Source organism: Monodon monoceros, unplaced genomic scaffold (assembly GCF_005190385.1).
Source record: "Monodon monoceros isolate NGI ecotype Baffin Bay Population unplaced genomic scaffold, NGI_Narwhal_1 Super_Scaffold_9, whole genome shotgun sequence".
NCBI classification, from domain to species: Eukaryota; Metazoa; Chordata; class Mammalia; order Artiodactyla; family Monodontidae; genus Monodon; species Monodon monoceros.
Window position 1 is genome coordinate 37,794,647 of NW_021703786.1, and position 18,066 is coordinate 37,812,712.

The window sequence follows — 18,066 nt, forward strand, 5'->3', positions numbered from 1 at the left end:
CCATTAGAAAAAAAATGCCGTAGTAAACAGCTTCATCCATGACTCTTCTCGGAACTGCTTTTCAAGGGTATATAGTGTTTTAATCTTATTTATGTATGAGGCTGATTACAGGGCATTTCAAATCATTATTTATAATCCAAGTAGAGAGCACAGAAATTCTCCCAAGGTTGGATGACCATACTGATAAAAAATGTGATCAATAGATATTAGGGGCCTGAATTCTAAGGGCACATTCTTTTTTTTTTCTTAATATTTATGTATTTATTTGGTTGCGCCGGGTCTTAGTTGCAGCAGGCGGGATCCCTAGCTGCACACGCAAACTCTTGGTTGCGGCATACAAGTGCGATCTAGTTCCCTGACCAAGGATGGAACCTGGGCCCCCTGCATTGGGAGTGCAGAGTCTTATCCACTGCGCCACCAGGGAAGTCCCTAAGGGCACATTCTTGAAACCGAATCATATTTACAAGAACAGTAAAACTAAAATACTCGTGACATTGAATGTTAACAGAGGTGAATCACATACAATTTGTAATTCCTAACTATTTCTGAGTTTACTTTTTATTAAACGGATACACCTTTCTTTAACATAGCCATAACGTGCCTTACTTAACCTGTATTTTATTCTGAGAATGATCTTATTAGATTCTCCTATAAAAGTTTGTTTGGGTTAATTAATTAGTTAATTAAACATTTATTTTTGAGAACCTGCATGTAACTAGTACTACTCTGGGCACTGGGCGATACTGAGATTAATAAAACACAAAAATCATTACCGTCATGGAGTTTTCATGCTACGTTGGGAATAGTTAATTAAAAAACAGGGCAGGGAAGTCTGGTGGTCCACTGGTTAAGACTCCTCCCTCCCTATGCAGGGGGCCCGGGTTCCATCCCTCGTCAGGGGACTGGAGACCACATGCATGCCACAACTGAGTCCGCATGCCAACTAAAGATCACGCATAGGGCAACAAAGATCCCACGTGCCGCAACTAAGACCCGGTGTAGCCAAATAAATAAACAAATATTAAAAGAACAAGTAAATAAATTCTTTGGGTAAGGAGATGAAGGATTTAGGGGGCTCGTAAGGTCCAGTAGGGTGGAGGAGAAGGCCTCGCTGGGCAGGCGGCGTCTGATAAAGCCACGGGCTGGGGTCGAGCAGGCTTCAGGCGGAGGGGCTGCAGGCACCAAGGCCCTAGGCCAGCGTGCCGGCCAGTGTCCCGACCACAGAAGCTTCACCCCACACCCCTCCCGCCGGGCCCTGAGCTCTAACTGCCGCGACAACATCTTTATTTCTCAGTCTTTTAGGTGCGGAGGTGGGCCGGCGCGGGACGCAGTGAAAAGCCCTCGAGAAGCTGGCACCTGTCTTCACGGACCTCCCGCACCTGCGGGGTCCGCCGGCAGGTGCACAGCCCACCCGGAGGACGCGGGACTCGAGCTCCCGGAGCCGTGAATGTGCGGCTAGCGAGCTGGACGGCGACGCCTCGGCGAAACCTGATAGAGCGCGCGAGTCTGTGGTTCCCTGCTTCCTATCGGGAAGTCCAGAGTCCACGTGCGGCAGGCCTGACCGGCTTCACCGGACTGCGACCCGGTGAGGACCAGCGACCGCCGCCCCCCAATCCCGCCAGCTCCGCCCCTGCGGCAGCGCCCGCCGGCGCAAACAGGTCCAGTCCCGCCTCGCCTCCTCGGAGGGCGGGACGTCACGCGGCCGCCGCTGACCAATGGCGGAGGTGAAGGGGCGGAGCCTCTCCAGCTCCACCCATCGCCTGCCCAAGCCCATGGGGGAGGGGGCGGCGGGCGAGCCGCCGGCGGCTGGCGCATGCGCGGCGCGCCCCGGCGGCGATGACGTAGCCCTGTTGCGGCCTCGGCTACCCGCGAGCGCAGCGCGGGCGGCGCCCGCCACCCCGGTCGCGAGACTCCGCTTTGTCCCGGGCCTGTCCCTTGGCCGTGCCGCCCGCAGCCCCGCGTCGCGCTGGCGTCGTCCTCGTCTCCGCCGGCGCCCCGGCGCGAGCCGGACGGCGAGGCCATGGACGCGGAGCTGGTGGTGACGCCTCCGGGCTGTGCGCACCTGGGCAGCTTCAAGGTGGACAACTGGAAGCAGAACCTGCGCGCCATTTACCAGTGCTTCGTGTGGAGCGGCTCGGCGGAGGCCCGCAAGCGCAAGGTGCACCCCCTGCAGCGCGGCTCTGCGTTGGGGGGGGGGGAACTCGCGCTTCGCCGTCCCCTCCCCCACCTCCTGCACGCTGGGCGGGGGCGGGGTGGGCGCGGCTGTGCGTGCGGGGGGGCGGTCTCTCCCGGGGCTGCCGGGTAGGAGGGGGAGGGTCCCCGACGCTGCAGCGCGGGGCGTGTCTTAGGGACCCTCCGGGCGGGGTGGGGCCGGGGGTGGAGGCGCTGAGAGGGAGAGGACGCAGCTGCCGAGGCCTGTGCCGCCCACGCTGTGCAAAGCCTCCGCTGCCCTGGCTGGTGCCTGGGGGTTGCTGGGTCGGAGGCTCGGGGTCACCGGGATGCGGGTACAGCCGCCGAGCGCCCAGAGTTCGCAGGGACGCCCGCCCCGCCCTCTGAGTGCGGGCCGCCCCCGGGCCCAGGTTCCGCAGGGGCGCGCGCCACCCATTTCAGCGCGGGGCGCCCCCCATTTCAGCGCGGAGCACCCCCGGGCCCAGGGTTCGCAGGGACGTTCCGGGACGCGCCAGCTTCCCCCAGGTGTGCACGGGCGCAGGTGCAGAGCGCCGCGAGTCCTAGAAACCAGCCGGCTCTGCCGCTTAGAGTCGCGTGTTTCTCAGCGCGACGAGGATTGGGGAGGGGGTCCCCTGTGGCTGCGCAGGAGCGGGTTTAAAGGAAGGACTGTCTAAAGGCAGGTGGGACTGGGGCGCCTCCCTGAGGTACTGAGGGAACGGTACACAGTGTCCTGTTTTTCGGGCGTAGGTACCATCTAAGCGATTAGGCTTATTAGTGACTTGGAAATCAGAAAATGACATTATTTCTTTATCTTACCTGAAGAAACTGTTTTTACCGTGTAACGCGATTTTACAGTTCGCAGCCTGAGGGCAGGCGCTGTGTTAGGCAGTGTCCACCTTAAGTAGCATTTTTTATGGGAAAACTAACATCTGCTGAGCATGTAGAGAATGTTAAGCACCAGTTTTCTTTATTTTTATCGGTATTGGTGTTGGGAAGCACTGCCTGTTAGGATGAACTTAAATCGGAGACGAAACAGATTTCTACGAGGATGGGAGTGAGATTCTTGCTGGTGGAATCTTGTGCCCTTAAAATGAAATCGCCTGGTTGATAACTGTTTTTCAGGAGATAATCGTGTTACTGCTCCATATTGTTTGTTGGTCAGTATGCATGTGACCCGTCTCCACATTGGGTTGAGGCGGGAGCCCCTGCCCTTTTTACTCTTTCCCTCCTTGTCAACCCCCACCCCTGTAATTTTTAACTTGAGTCAAGTTTAACGCATCATTAACTTTGCCGAATTTCCTGAGGAAAGGATCACTTTTTCTTTTTCTTTTTTGCTCATGGGTGGCTTGGATTAATCTTCAGATGTCAGTTGCTTAGTTTGAAAGCTGATGAACCACGTCTGTATTACTCACTAGTAAGAACTTGAGCTATAGACAGACAAGAAGTGGTGTGAGAACCTGTTTCCGAACTCGGGTCTGTCATGCTGCAGTGCTTTATGGTCGTATCCCAGCAGTGAACCCTTATGTCCTCCATCTGTCGTTCCCTGAACGTGCATTTCTGCAACCCTAGTGGCCCAGCCAGAGAGGATTTGGTCTGAGGAATGGTGAACAGTGAGTAACGCACGTTCGGCAGTTTGCAGAGGTTTCTCAGCAGATGTGCAGGCTTAGTAGTTTGGTTTTAACACCGGGAAGTTGTCTATAAAATATTTCAACCTAAGTGAAGCTTCTTTGAGGTTGCTCAAAGAAGCTGCAGTGAGATCTCAACTACAGTGAAATTACAGGGGTTAAAACTCTGTCTCCTCTAAGTAGAGGTGGTTTATGATTTTTATATCCAAACTTTGATTTTTCTTTGCGTGGACAGAGGGAGAAGAGCGTGATCAGATTTGATAATTTTCTGAACGGAAAAATGTTCCCCGATTGAGGACTCAGAGCTACTGGATGTCTCTGGCATGTGTCTTACCACTTGAGGGTTTGTGTGTGAAAATGGAAACGGGAAATGAAGACATCAGGAATTTTCAGTTCTTCTGTTTTTTATAACTTAACCCAGTCTGTGTTCTATTTTGAATATAAAGACACTTTGAGGGACAGGTAATGTTGTTTTAAATAATCCCTTCTGTCTTCTTGAACGGTTTCTGTGATTCTAAAATTTTCCAGCAGTTTGTCCTCAAAAATACGGAGCACTTCTTGTAGCCGTGGTAAATATTTTTACCAAAGTACGTCACCACAAAGTGGAGAAGCTTTGGCACTTTTGGATGATTACTGATTTTGGTTTAATTTGGACAGTAATCTGGAGGACAGGAAACTATCTTGAAGGTTTCTTGGCACAGAATTTGGGGACTAAGGCAACCCTTTGGGTAGAAAATCTATGAGGTTTTTTGTTTGAGAAAAGGGGCTGGAGAGAAGGGACTGTTTCTAGATGCTCTCAGGCACAGAAGTCAGACCTTGCCTGCTCCATCATTTTTTCTGTTTCTGCATTTGTGGGCTTAATGCTACTATTTAAAGAACTATGGACCGGGCACCCTTTGGAAGAAAGTGGGCTGATTCCATATTTTTTTAGATCTCCCATTTTCTCTTCAGTCCAGAGTCAACTAACTCTTTTTTTCTTTTTTACTGAAGTATAGTTGATTTACAATGCTGTGGCAATCTCTGCTGTACAGCAAAGTGACTCAGTTTTACACATATAGACATTCTTTTTTTTAATATTTTTTTCCGTTATGGTTTATCCCAGGAGACTGGATATAGTTCCCTTTGCTCTACAGTAGGACCTTGTTGTTTATCCATTCTAAATGTAATAGTTTGCATCTACCAACCCCACACTCCCAGTCCATCCCTCTCCCTCCCCACCTCGGCAACCACAAGTCTGTTCTCTATGTCTGTGAGTCTGTTTCTGTTTTGTATATAGGTTCATATGTGCCATGTTTTAGATTCCACATGTAAGTGATGTTATATGGTATTTTTCTTTTTCTGACTTCACTTAGTATGATAATCTCTAGGTCATCCATGTTGCTGCAAATGATATTATTTTGTTCTTTATTGTGGCTGAGTGGTATTCCATTGTATATACGTACCGCATTTTCTTTATCGGTTCATCCGTTGATGGACATTTAGGTTGTTTTGCCTTGGCTATTGTGAATAGTGCTGCTGCTATGAACATACAGGTGCATGTATCTCTTTTTTTCCTTTTTTTTTTTTTTTTTTTTGCGGTACGCGGGCCTCTCACTGTTGTGGAGCACAGGCTCTGGACGCGCAGGCTCAGCGGCCATGGCTCACGGGCCCAGCCGCTCCGCGGCATGTGGGATCTTCCCGGACCGGGGCACGAACCCGTGTCCCCTGCATCGGCAGGCAGACTCTCAACCACTGCGCCACCAGGGAAGCCCCTGCATGTATCTTTTTTCTAACATCTTTTTTGGAGTATAATTGCTTTACAATGGTGTGTTAGTTTCTGCTTTATAACAAAGTGAATCAGTTATACATATACATATGTTCCCATATCTCTTCCCTCTTGCGTCTCCCACCCTCCCTGTCCCACCCCTCTAGGTGGTCACAAAGCACCGAGCTGATGTCCCTGTGCTATGCGGCTGCTTCCCACTAGCTATCTACCTTACATTTGGTAGTGTATATATGTGCATGCCACTCTCTCACTTTATCACAGCTTACCCTTCCCGCTCCCCATATCCTCAAGTCCATTCTCTAGTAGGTCTGTGTCTTTATTCCCGTCTGGCCCCTAGGTTCTTCATGACCTTTTTTTTTTTCCCTTAAATCCCATGTATATGTGTTAGCATACGGTATTTGTTTTTCTCTTTCTGACTTACTTCACTCTGTATGACAGACTCTGGGTCCATCCACCTCACTACAAATAACTCAATTTCGTTTCTTTTTACGGCTGAGTAATATTCCATTGTGCCACATCTTCTTTATCCATTCATCTGTTGATGGACACTTAGGTTGCTTCCACGTCCTGGCTATTGTAAATAGAGCTGCAATGAACATTTTGGTACATGACTGTTTTTGAATTATGGTTTTCTCAGGGTGTATGCCCAGTAGTGGGATTGCTGGGTTGTATGGTAATTCTATTTTTAGTTTTTTAAGGAACCTCCATACTGTTCTCCATAGTGGCTGTATCAATTTACATTCCCACCAACAGTGCAAGAGTGTCCCCTTTTCTCCACACCCTCTCCAGCATTTATTGTTTCTAGATTTTTTGATGATGGCCATTCTGACCGGTGTGAGATGATATCTCATTGTAGTTTTGATTTGCATTTCTCTAATGATTAATGATGTTGAGCATTCTTTCATGTGTTTGTTGGCAGTCTGTATATCTTCTTTGGAGAAATGTCTATTTAGGTCTTCTGCCCATTTTTGGATTGGGTTGTTTGTTCTTTTGTTATTGAGCTGCATGAGCTGCTTGTAAAGTTTGGAGATAAATCCTTTGTCAGTTGCTTCATTTGCAAATATTTTCTCCAATTCTGAGGGTTGTCTTTTGGTCTTGTTTATGGTTTCCTTTGCTGTGCAAAAGCTTTGAAGTTTCATTAGGTCCCATTTGTTTATTTTTGTTTTTATTTCCATTTCTCTAGGAGGTGGGTCGGAAAGGATCTTGCTGTGATTTATGTCATAGAGTGTACTGCCTATGTTTTCCTCTAAGAGTTTGATAGTGTCTGGCCTTACATTTAGGTCTTTAATCCATTTTGAGTTTATTTTTGTGTATGGTGTTAGGGAGTGTTCTAATTTCATCCTTTTACATGTAGCTGTCCAGTTTTCCCATCACCACTTATTGAAGAGGCTGTCTTTTCTCCACTTCTTGCCTCCTTTATCGAAGATAAGGTGACCATATGTGCGTGGGTTTATCTCTGGGCTTTCTATCCTGTTCCATTGATCTATATTTCTGTTTTTGTGCCAGTACCATACTGTCTTGATTACTGTAGCTTTGTAGTATAGTCTGAAGTCAGGGAGCCTGATTCCTCCAGCTCCGTTTTTCGTTCTCAAGATTGCTTTGGCTATTCGGGGTCTTTTGTGTTTCCATACAAATTGTGAAATTTTTTTGTTCTAGTTCTGTGAGAAATGCCAGTGCTAGTTTGATAGGGATTGCATTGAATCTGTAGATTGCTTTGGGTAGTAGATTCATTTTCACAATGTTGATTCTTCCAATCCAAGAACATGGTATATCTCTCCATCCATTTGTATCATCTTTAATTTCTTTCATCAGTGTCTTATAATTTTCTGCATACAGGTCTTTTGTCTCCTTAGGTAGGTTTATTCCTAGATATTTTATTCTTCTTGTTGCAGTGGTAAATGGGAGTGTTTTCTTAATTTCACTTTCAGATTTTTCATCATTAGTGTATAGGAATGCCAGAGATTTCTGTGCATTAATTTTGTATCTCACTACTTTACCAAATTCATTGATTAGCTCTAGTAGTTTTCTGGTAGCATCTTTAGGATTCTCTGTGTATAGTATCTTTTTTTTTCTTGTGTGGTACGCGGGCCTCTCACTGTTGTGGCCTCTCCCGTTGCGGAGCACAGGCTCTGGACGCGCAGGCCCAGAGGCCATGGCTCACGGGCCCAGCCGCTCCGTGGCATGTGGGATCTTCCCATACCGGGGCACGAACCCGTGTCCCCTGCATCGGCAGGCGGACTCTCAACCACTGCGCCACCAGGGAAGCCCTATAGCATCCTTTTAAATTATAGTTTTGTCCGGGTATAGCCCAGGAGTGGGATTGCTAGATGGTATGGTAATTCTGTTTTTAATTTTCTAAGGAACCATCGTACTGTTTCCCACAGTGGCTGCACCAACTTACATTCCCATCGGCAGTGTAAGAGAGTTCCCTCTGCTCCACATCCTTTCCAGCATTTGTTATTTGTTTTTTATTCATTTGGCTGCACTGGATCTTAGTTGTGGCACGTGAACTCTTAGTTGCGGCATGTGGGATCTAGTTCCCTGACCAGGGATCAAACCCGGGCCCCCTGCACTGGGAGCGTGGAGTCTTAGCCACTGGACCACCAGGGAAGTCCCCAGCATTTATTATTTGTAGAGGTTTTTAAAAAAATATTTATTTAATTAATTTTTTTGGCTGTGTCGGGTCTTCCTTGCGGCACACGGGCTTCTCTCTCTAGTTGAGTTGTGGCGGGGGCTCCAGGGTGCGTAGGCTCTGTAGTTTGCAGCCCACGGGCTCTCTCGTTGAGGAGCGCGAGCTCAGTAGTTGTGGCGCGTGGGCTTAGTTGTCCCATGGCACGTGGGGTCTTAGTTCCCTGACCAGGGATCGAACCCGCGTCCCCTGCATGGATTCTTTACCACTGGACCACCAGGGAGTCCCCTTGTAGAGTTTTTAATGATGGCCATTCTGACTGGTTTGAGGTGGTACCTCACTGTAGTTTTGATTTGTGTTTCTCTAACAATTAGTGATGTTGAGCATCTTTTCACATGCCTCCTGGCCATCTGTATGTGTTCTTTGGAGAGACGTCTCTTAAGGTCTTCTGCCCAGCTTTTGATTGGGTTGGTGGTTTTTTTGTTGTTGAGTCAGAGCCAACTAACTCTTAAGCCCAGGTTTCTATCTTGAGGAACTGAAATCATAATTTTTAAAGGCCATTTAAATAGTAGGTGTCAAATAGCAAGATACTAAATACCTGCCTTAAAATTTACAGTATTTGTAGATGTCCAGTGACAGTTCCTACACATAAGATAATTGTAGCCTAAACATATGTGAAGGAATGTGTAAATAATTCTAGATGCTGAGATGTTGGTTTTACTGAGAAAGATTAAAATTCATGAATCCACATAGTTTTAAAAAGTAATTGCAGAAGTGATGATATGAATATGTTCTCAGTGTTTAAAAAGAGAACAGTTCAGGACTTCCCTGGTGGTCCAGTGGTTAAGACTCCACACTGCCAACGCAGGGGGCACGTGTTCCATTCCTGGTCGGGGAAGATCCTGCATGCTGTGTGGCAGGGCCAAAAAAAAAAAGAACAGAGAGAGAACACTTCAAAGCCATATACAGCAAAGTTACACATTTTTGTTCTTGTAAATATACATGCTGTGTATACTGTTTCCTTTTTTCATTTGTTCCTAATGCATACAAATATCACTCGGTTGAACTGTGCAATTAATATTCCATTGGATGGAAATGGTATTGTGTATCTTGCTCTCCCCCAACCCCCCAGGCTTTCAGTTTGGAGGATTTACTAAGAATTTGTAAAACTTAAGCCTGGTAATCAGTTTTAAGAAGGAATAATCTTGGGCAAGACCCTTTTAACTGCATGAGTTTTGGTTTGCTGAGGGATTGAAATGTGATTTGTTTACTTGATACAAACCTGAGATGCATTTAAAAAGTGCAGTTTTATGTAAGGGAAACAGTAGAGAAATTTTTAAAAAGTGTAAAATATAAAAGTCTAAGATAACATACTTTCATAGAGTACAAGTGGAATGCCCTAACTTCCATTTTGTATCATTACAAAGGAACAGTATAGCTTGTTAGCCTATGAACACTTGCCTAAGAGGAGGGAAGCTTTTGTAGTCAGTATTTCATTTTATTTTATTTTCAATTTATTTTCTTGAAGTCTGATTGATTTACAATGTGTTAATTTCTGCTGTGCAACAAAGTTACATTCACACGTGTATACATTCTTTTTCATATTTTTTTCATTATGGTTTATCACAGGATATTGAATATAGTTCCCTGTGATACACAGTAGGACCTTGTTTATCCATCCTATATATGCTAGCTTGGATCTGCTAATCCCAAACTCCCACTCCATCCCTCCCTCCCCCTTGGCAACTACAAGTCTGTTCTCTATGTCTGTGAGTCTGTATTGTAGATAAGTTCATTGTGTCGTATTTTAGATTCCATATATAAGTGATATATTTGTCTTTCTGTTTCTGGGTAGTCAGTATTTTAGAAGCGAGGTTCAAGCCTTTGGTTGTGGTGTGGAAAGGGAGGTCATTTCAGGTGGAAAATGGTCTTATTTATCTTGAGTCAGTGTTACTTTACTATGTGGTTTTTTTTAAATTAATTTATTTAATTTATTTAGTTTTGGCTGTGTTGGGTCTTCGTTGCTGCGCGCAGGCTTTCTCTAGTTGTGGTGAGCGGGGGCTACTCTTCATTGCGGTGCACGAGCTTCTCGTTGCGGTGGCTTCTCGTTGCGGAGCACGGGCTCCTAGGTGCATGGGCTTCAGTAGTTGTGGCTCGCGGGCTGTCGAGTGCAGGCTCAGTAGTTGTGGGACACAGGCTTAGTTGTTCGGTGGCATGTGGGATCTTCCGGGACCAGGGATCGAACCTGTGTCCCCTGCACTGGCAGGCAGATTCCTAACCACTGCGCCACCAGGGAAGTCCCCACTATGTGTTTTAGAAGAAGATTTATTCTAGGGTTCTTACAGGTCATCTCTTTTTATCAATGTTGCTTCAGTTCTAGAGTCTGAGATCTGTCTCCTGAGGTCTGAATGAATCCCTTATGTTTGAAATTTTTAGTAGAAGTGATCTTTGGAGAGTAACAGTTCAGCTGTCACTGGCTTAGACAAAATACCTGAAGTGACAGGACACAACATCTGGTAGGTGGTAGACCGAGAGCTGTGAAAAGTCCAGCGTTACTGGCTCCACCAGTGACTAAATTAGTATTTTTTGACTCTGCCGGGCACTTACGTGATGGTGACGAGAATGCTGCAGAGAGCTGTCTCCTGTCCGTCATTTTTTTTTTTTAGTTCATTTTTTAGATGTGTCCTTTTCTTAAAGTAAACTTTTTTCCTTTTCAAAACTTCTTGCTTTGCAGAATTGACTTTTGCTTTATTTATTGATGAATTGGATCTTCCCAGTCATCACAACAAAGCATTGCAGCATTCGTGCTAAGCAGGGGACCGGCCGTTGCAAGTAGAAGGTCTAAAATGGAAACAGTTTTTCTTCTGAGGTAATTGTAGATTGACCAGCTGTTGTGAAAAATTGCAGAGAACCGGGCTTCCCTGGTGGCGCAGTGGTTGAGAATCTGCCTGCCAATGCAGGGGGCACGGCTTCGAGCCCTGGTCTGGGAAGATCCCGCATGCCACGGAGCAGCTAAGCCCGTGCGTCACAACTGCTGAGCCTGCGCGTCTGGAGCTCGTGCTCCGCAACAAGAGAGGCCGTGACAGTGAGAGGCCCGCGCACCGCGATGAAGAGCGGCCCCCCGCTTGCCGCAACTAGAGAAAGCCCTCGCACTGAAACGAAGACCCAAAACAGCCATAAATAAATAAATATTTAAAAAATATATATATAGCAGAGGACCTTTACCTGGTTTCCCCTGATGGTAACGTCTAGCGAAACTAATACACTGTTACGGCCACGAGTCAATATCGATACAATCAGCCCATTTATTCCTATTTCCCCAGTTTTTACTTGCGCTCAGAGTAGTTCTAGAGTTACAGAAAAGTTATCAAAAATAATACAGAGGGACTTCCCTGGTGGCGCAGTGTATAAGCCTCTGCGCTCCCACTGCAGGGGGCCTGGGTTCGATCCCTGGTCAGGGAACGAGATCCCACATGTATGCCGCAACTGAGAGTTCTCCTGCCGCAACTAAGCAGCCTGCTGCCGCAACTAAAACCCCGCGTGACCAAATAAATAAATATTTTAAAAAAATACAGAGAGGTCCTGTATCAACCCCCCACCTCCTCGATTGTTAACTTTTTACATTTCTCTGGTACGTTTTGTCACAGCTAATGGCCAGGGTTGATACATGATTATTAACTAAGGTCATACTTTATTCAGATTTGATTAGTTTTTCCCTGATCCGTCCCAGAACCCCCTCTGGGATCCCACCTGAGATTTGGTCTGAGTCTCTTCAGGCTCCTGTGCGCGTGACAGTTTCTCAGACTTGCCTTGTTTTTGACGCCCTTAGCGGTTTTGAGGAGGTTTGAGGAGTATCGCTCAGGCGTTTTGTAGGACGTCCCTCGATGTGGGTTTGTCTGATGTTTCCCTCATGGTTCCCGGCTGTGGTTCCAGGTTTGAAGAGGAAGCCCAAGCCTTTATTTACTAAGGTCTGCACTTGGTGCGGCAGGTGCAGGTGAGAAGCGTCTGCCACCGCGAGCTTCACAGAGCACCTCACGCCCTCGACCCCGCGCTTCACCTGCTCAGCTCTCTCCCAGCCTTTCGTCCCTGGGTGGGGTCCCCTCATGGCTGTACCGATCTGTCTCGGTCCCCTCACCCCTGGTCCGCACATGGCATCTGCTTGCGGCTTTGCCGGGATCATTTGCCGGGTCTGGATTTGCTGGTTGCAGGCTTGGGGCACGAATTCGTCTTTGGTTCTATTTCCTGCAAATTGGCAGCCGATTCGGAGGCTGCATCAGACCTGAGTTGAGCCCTCGGGGGAGGTCTGAAGCAGTGCTGCGTTCTTCCTGGAGGTCCTGCTGCCTTGAGTGCCCAGACCTGAGGCGGCAGTTGTCAAGCAGATGTTGAGAAGCTGAGGTTTCCAGAGGCTGAGGTGACCTGCCTCACAGATGCCTGTTCTTGGCTCATCTTAACCAGGCAGCACCTGTAGAGGAGGGTGTGTCCGTCACTTTCATCACCTGTTAGCAGTTCTGGGAAGGACAGTGGAAGCAACAGGTTAAATGAGGTTCTAGGATAATCCGATGGCTTCTTGTAGGCACTTGTGATGGACAGTTGGGAGGTGATGGGGCAGGGGCGGGGTTGCTTCTGCCAGGTGTGTGCCCTTCGACCTTGGGCGGCTCCACGTCTCTTGGGCTCACCTGTTTTTCATTTATGATTATCCTACTTTGTATTTACATAGCATTTTGCGTTTTATAAAGCATCTCTCACGTAATTTCGTTTTGGAACTCACGGTGCAGTTTAGGTGGCCTTGGCAGTTAAGTCTCCTGCCCTGTACAAGGTCACTGATTAAATGCCAGGTCTGGGCCTTGAAATTAGGTCAGTCTGACTCTGAAGTTCATGCTCCAGCTAAATTATTTGGGCATGTTTTCCAGCACGACTGAGTAATTCTCCAGTCTCAGCCGACACCAGCTGGGCGTCACACAAATCTGTCTGACTCGTTGACCTGGAGTTGGCGGCCAGTCCTGTAGGTTGAGGGCTCAGCCCCACAGGATGCACCCACTTCAGACACCAGTCACAAGGCTGTTCTCCCCTTCTCGGGCTCACAAGGCTCAGGGAAACATTTACGTACGTTTACCTATTTATTATAAAGGTTATTATGAAGAATACAGGTGAGCAGCTAGATGAAGAGATCCGTAGGCTGAGGTCTGGGGGGTGCTGAGCAAAGGGGCTTCTGTCCCAGTGAAGTTGGGGTCCATCACCCCCCAGCACACTGATGCATTCACCTACCCAGAAGCTCTCTGAACCATCATTTAGGGTTTTTATGGAGGCTTCATTATATAGTCACGATTAATGGTGGTGCAGTGGTTAAGAATTCGCCTGCCAATGCAGGGGACACGGGTTCAAGCCCTGGTCCGGGAAGATCCCACGTGCCGCAGAGCAACTAAGCCCGTGCGCCACAACTACTGAGCCTGTGCTTTAGAGCCCGCAAGCCACGAGTACTGAGCCCATGTGCTGCAACTACTGAAACCTGCGTGCCTAGAGCCCGTGCTCCGCAACAAGAGAAGCTACCGCAATGAGAAGCCCGCGCACCGCAATGAAGAGTAGCCCCCGCTCACCGCAACTAGAGAAAGTCTGCGCACAGCAGCGAAGACCCAATGCAGCCAAAATAAATAAATAAATTTATTTATTTAAAAAATAGGCAGTGATTAAATCATTACACAGGTGTGATTGATTAAATCATAGGTTGTTGATGGAGGTTGGAGGATGGAGCTAACATCAGAAATGAAAAGGTAATGTGGAAAAGAAATTCATATTAGTTTATAGGTAGAGCAGTTCTGTATTGGTAACAAAGAAGTAGCAGTGTGATTGCTTTATGGTAGCTGAGTGTAATCAAGTCAGTACAGTAGCTTGTACAGTAATGATTGAATCATTGTAAAATGTCTGTGGTACACAGCATTGCAGTCATGTTCATAATACTGTATTGGAAACATTGTTAAATTAAAAAGTTACCCGTGATGATAGACTGATACGCAGTATCTCCGATTGCGAGGAGAGCGGGAGCAAGGGACACATACTGTATGGTAATTCTTTGAAAGCAAAGTTTTAAAACAGTAAGAAATGAATATTTTACATTAAACATCCCTTACCTTATGCCTATGTGAGGATAGGCTGTCCCCTTCACTACAAGTCTTGCATATAGTGTTCTACACACATATTTTTTGTATGTTTATTGAAAATCCACACATAAGTGGACCCGTGCAGTTCAAGCTTGTGTGGTTCAAGGGTCAGCTGTACATCTATCTGGATTCGTAAGCTTTTCCTTTTGAGGACGTTAAGTTTGGTTAAGGCCGTGTTGGCCGGAGTTCTCTGTTGCCAAACATACCCTTTTCCTGTTTAATTAACAGAAGTAGTCTCTGGGGTGATACTTTGAAAATATCCAACACCCCAGTATACATACATACGTGCATATGCATACACACACGTGAATACTTTGATGTATGTTTTTCTTTATTGAGGTGAAATTCACACAAAAATTAATCCCTTTAAACTACCAGTGAGTCCCATCGTTGCACAATCACCAGCTGCCTCTGTGAAGCCTCAAACCGTGTCGCCGGCTCTGCACGCTCCCTCCGGCCCCCGGCAGCCTCTGATCTCTGTCCTCTCTCTGGATTTGCCTATTCTCGACATTTTGTATAAACGGAGTCACACAGTATGTGACTTTTGGTGTCTGACTTTTCTCACTAAGCGTGTTGCGAAGGTTCATCCACGTTGTAGCGTGAATTAGTACTTTGTTTTTTTTTATGGCTGGGTAGTACTCCGTTGCGTGGATACACCATATTTTGTGTATCCATTGATCCATTAATGGAGAGCTGGGCTGTTTGCACCTTTTAACTATTGTGAATGACCCAGTATTTTTTCACCCCCCCCTTTTTTTTTTTGCCTGAATCAGTTATTACTATGCTGATTATAAAATGAAGGCTCTGTAGTCTTGTCTTTCCTACTGCGGTAGGTGGAACCCTCCCATGAAGGAGACCGCGCAGCGTGTGTGTACAGTGTCAGTTTCAGAGTGGACCTGGGGGGTTCTTTTTTTGTACAGTGTATGTAACCCATTCTTTCCGCTACTCATTTTTGTGCTCAGATAGGGCCAGAATTGCCCAGCGGGAATTCCCAAGCTGTCTCCCCTCCCTCCTCATGCCCATCATGCTGGAGTCACTGGCTTGTGGGAGCTGCCGTTCACGGAAGCACCAGCTAAGCCAAGTGTTTCCGCCTGGGGCAGGTGGCGCATCCTTGGTGGTTATGGAAAATAGGTTTGTGCTTGGGACTGCCTGTCAGTGGAGCCCTAGTTATAAAATCGGATTCACGGCCTTAAAATGAGTCCTGAGCATGGGCTTTATTTATGTGGAAAAGGTTTAGTCCCATTGTGTGTGCGTGTTTAATCTGGGGCTTTCTTTTCCCTCATCTGTTTCAGGATGTGACCAGTTTCTTTGTTTCTGGTTGTAGCCCATCTGCCTCTGTTTAATTTCTGTAGTTCTTTTTTTGTGCAGCTAAAATTCTTGAAGCCTTTCTTCTTTAGGCAGATTTTTCTTTCGTGAAGTTCTACAAGAGAACAGGTGATACACATTTACATTTAAAATTCAGGGCTTAATTTTGATCTGTTTTTAAAGCTTTTGTGTGTTTTAAGGGGAAAAATGATGTGTTAAAATTATATACTTATCCTGATATGTCTGTATTTTCAGGGTAATGCTAGTCCTGAATTCTTTCTCGAATTATATAAACAGAATTAGATTTCTTGTTAAGTTCATAGAGGAATTTTAATAAAATTACAATCACACATGTAATATATCCTGAGTGATAAAAATAAGGAATACCTCTTAATCTTTTCTTTACATCTGTAGCTGTAGTGAGCAGTAAACAGCTTCCAGGAATCTGTTCCTAACAGTATTTATATAAAAGAAAAATTTCACGGGTACTGGGAAGCATCATTTGTTACACATCAAGTAACTATTAATGTAATTTTAAAATTTCCCTGTGTTAAAAAATAAGTAAATAAAAACGTCCTTGTGTTACTGAGGACAGTTAGAGTTAGAGAATTCCTTAGATTGCTCATTGGAAGAATAAACAGCTGATACAACTACTGTTTCTAGCGTTGCAGCATTTTAGACAAGTCTTTCCAGTGACCCTCGCACTCCTGTGGGATTGTCCCAGAGCAGGGGTTCCTGCTGGGAGGGGGCAGGCGCCCCCTGTGACCCAGGGTGGAGACCAGGGATGTCGCTGGACATCCTGCCATCCACAGGAACACCCTGCGCCACCCGAGCACACACACGGGTCCCCTGTGCTGAGGCCTGCGTTGGGGCTTGACCATACAGGGTTTGCAGAGATAACCTCTTGCTGGTGTCAAAACAAGGTAAGTAACTAGCCATTGAGAGCGACTCTTTTTTTTTTTTAATTATTTATTTAATCGATTAATTTTTGGCTGTGTTGGGTCTTTGTTGCCGCATGTGGGCTTTCTCTGGTTGCAGCGAGCCGGGGCTACTCTGCGTTTCCGTGCGCGGGCTTCTCATTGCAGTGGCTTCTCTTGTTGTGGAGCGCGGGGCTCTAGGCACACGGGCTTCAGTAGTTGTAGCACGTGGGTCAGTAGTTGTGGTGCGTGGGCTCTAGAGCGCAGGCTCGGTAGTTGTGGCGCACATGCTTAGCTGCTCCGCGGCATATGGAATCTTCCTGGACCAGGGCTCGAACCCGTGTCCCTTGCATTGGCAGGCGGATTCTTCTTTTTTCTTTTTTTTTTTTGCGGTACGCGGGCCACTCACTGCTGTGGCCTCTCCCGTTGCGGAGCACAGGCTCCGGACGCGCAGGTTCAGCGGCCATGGCTCACGGGCGCAGCCGCTCCGCGGCACGTGGGATCTTCCCGGACTGGGACACGAACCCGTGTCCCCTGCATCGGCAGGCAGACTCTCAACCACTGCGCCACCAGGGAAGCCCGGCAGGTGGATTCTTAACCACTGCGCCACCAGGGGAGTCCCGAGAGCAGCTCTTAGTCAAGAAGAAATACGGTGGTAATGATCAGAGTTGCATTTGGATCCAGAGATAAGTTGTACGTGGAGGTGGGAGATCAGCCTGGGCGTGAGGTTTTCCTGAGGCTGTGCTTCCAGGACAGGGCCTGTTGGCCTGTGGCTGCCCATAAGGATTTGTGTTTCTCAAGCTGAGCACCTGGCATCGAGGAACTTGGTGGTCTGGCCACCCTGTGTGCCTGTCCTCAGACCCGTGCTCCAGCCTCGGGGCTCTCGTCTTGAGGGAGCATCCACACGCCCTCCCCCAGCTCCCCTGCACCACTTCCTGCTCTTCTACGAAGTCTCTGTGCAGCTTTCCCTGGTGAAAAAACTGTGACTCGAGTTTCACGTGAAGAGAGGTTTGTGCCTCGTCCTCAGGCCATGCCCTCCACGCCTGCCATCGAGGGTGGACGGTCAGCCTGGCCCCCGGGCGGCTCCTGCCTTGGTCTTGTGTGTGCAGAGTGAGGCTCGGAGGGGCTGCTTCTGGGCTCTGTGGGGGAGCGTGGCCTGCGGGGTCAAGAGGTCCTAGCCCACGTGCCGGCTGTGCGGCCACCAGCAGACGCACGTCAGAAGGGCTCGCGGCCTTCCTCGGGGTTGGCCGTGAGGATCAAAAGGCGTAATCGCTCCAGTACCCGGCGCCCGTGTCCGTGTCACGTTTGTGCTGCTGTCCTTTGTTTCTGGGCCTTTTCTGTTTTAACCTTACCTCCCAGGCCCTGTTCATCTTCCACCTCCCTTCACCCCAGGCTCCCTGCATCCCCGTCAGAGCGAGAGGGTTGTGTCATACGGTGTCATCGTAGAGGCTGGGAGTTCAAGTTGGTGGCCTGCAGAGGTTCATAGTTGGCGCGGGTGTAA

The 18,066-nt window shown here is 47.6% G+C and overlaps 1 protein-coding gene across 4 annotated transcripts in view; it reads left to right on the forward strand.

The window, feature by feature from the left end:
• The first annotated feature begins 1,809 nt into the window (after window positions 1–1,809).
• USP22 (ubiquitin specific peptidase 22) overlaps window positions 1,810–18,066 on the forward strand; it is a 33,033-nt gene continuing 16,776 nt past the window's right edge. For 3 of the 4 annotated variants that reach the window (XM_029211947.1, XM_029211948.1, XM_029211949.1), the window contains exon 1: window positions 1,859–2,158. In XM_029211947.1, the coding sequence (XP_029067780.1) occupies window positions 2,021–2,158 (138 nt within the window). In that variant the 5' untranslated portion in view covers window positions 1,859–2,020. Of the gene's footprint in view, window positions 2,159–18,066 lie in introns of all 4 variants that reach the window. The other variant, XM_029211950.1, reaches the window with a different exon arrangement.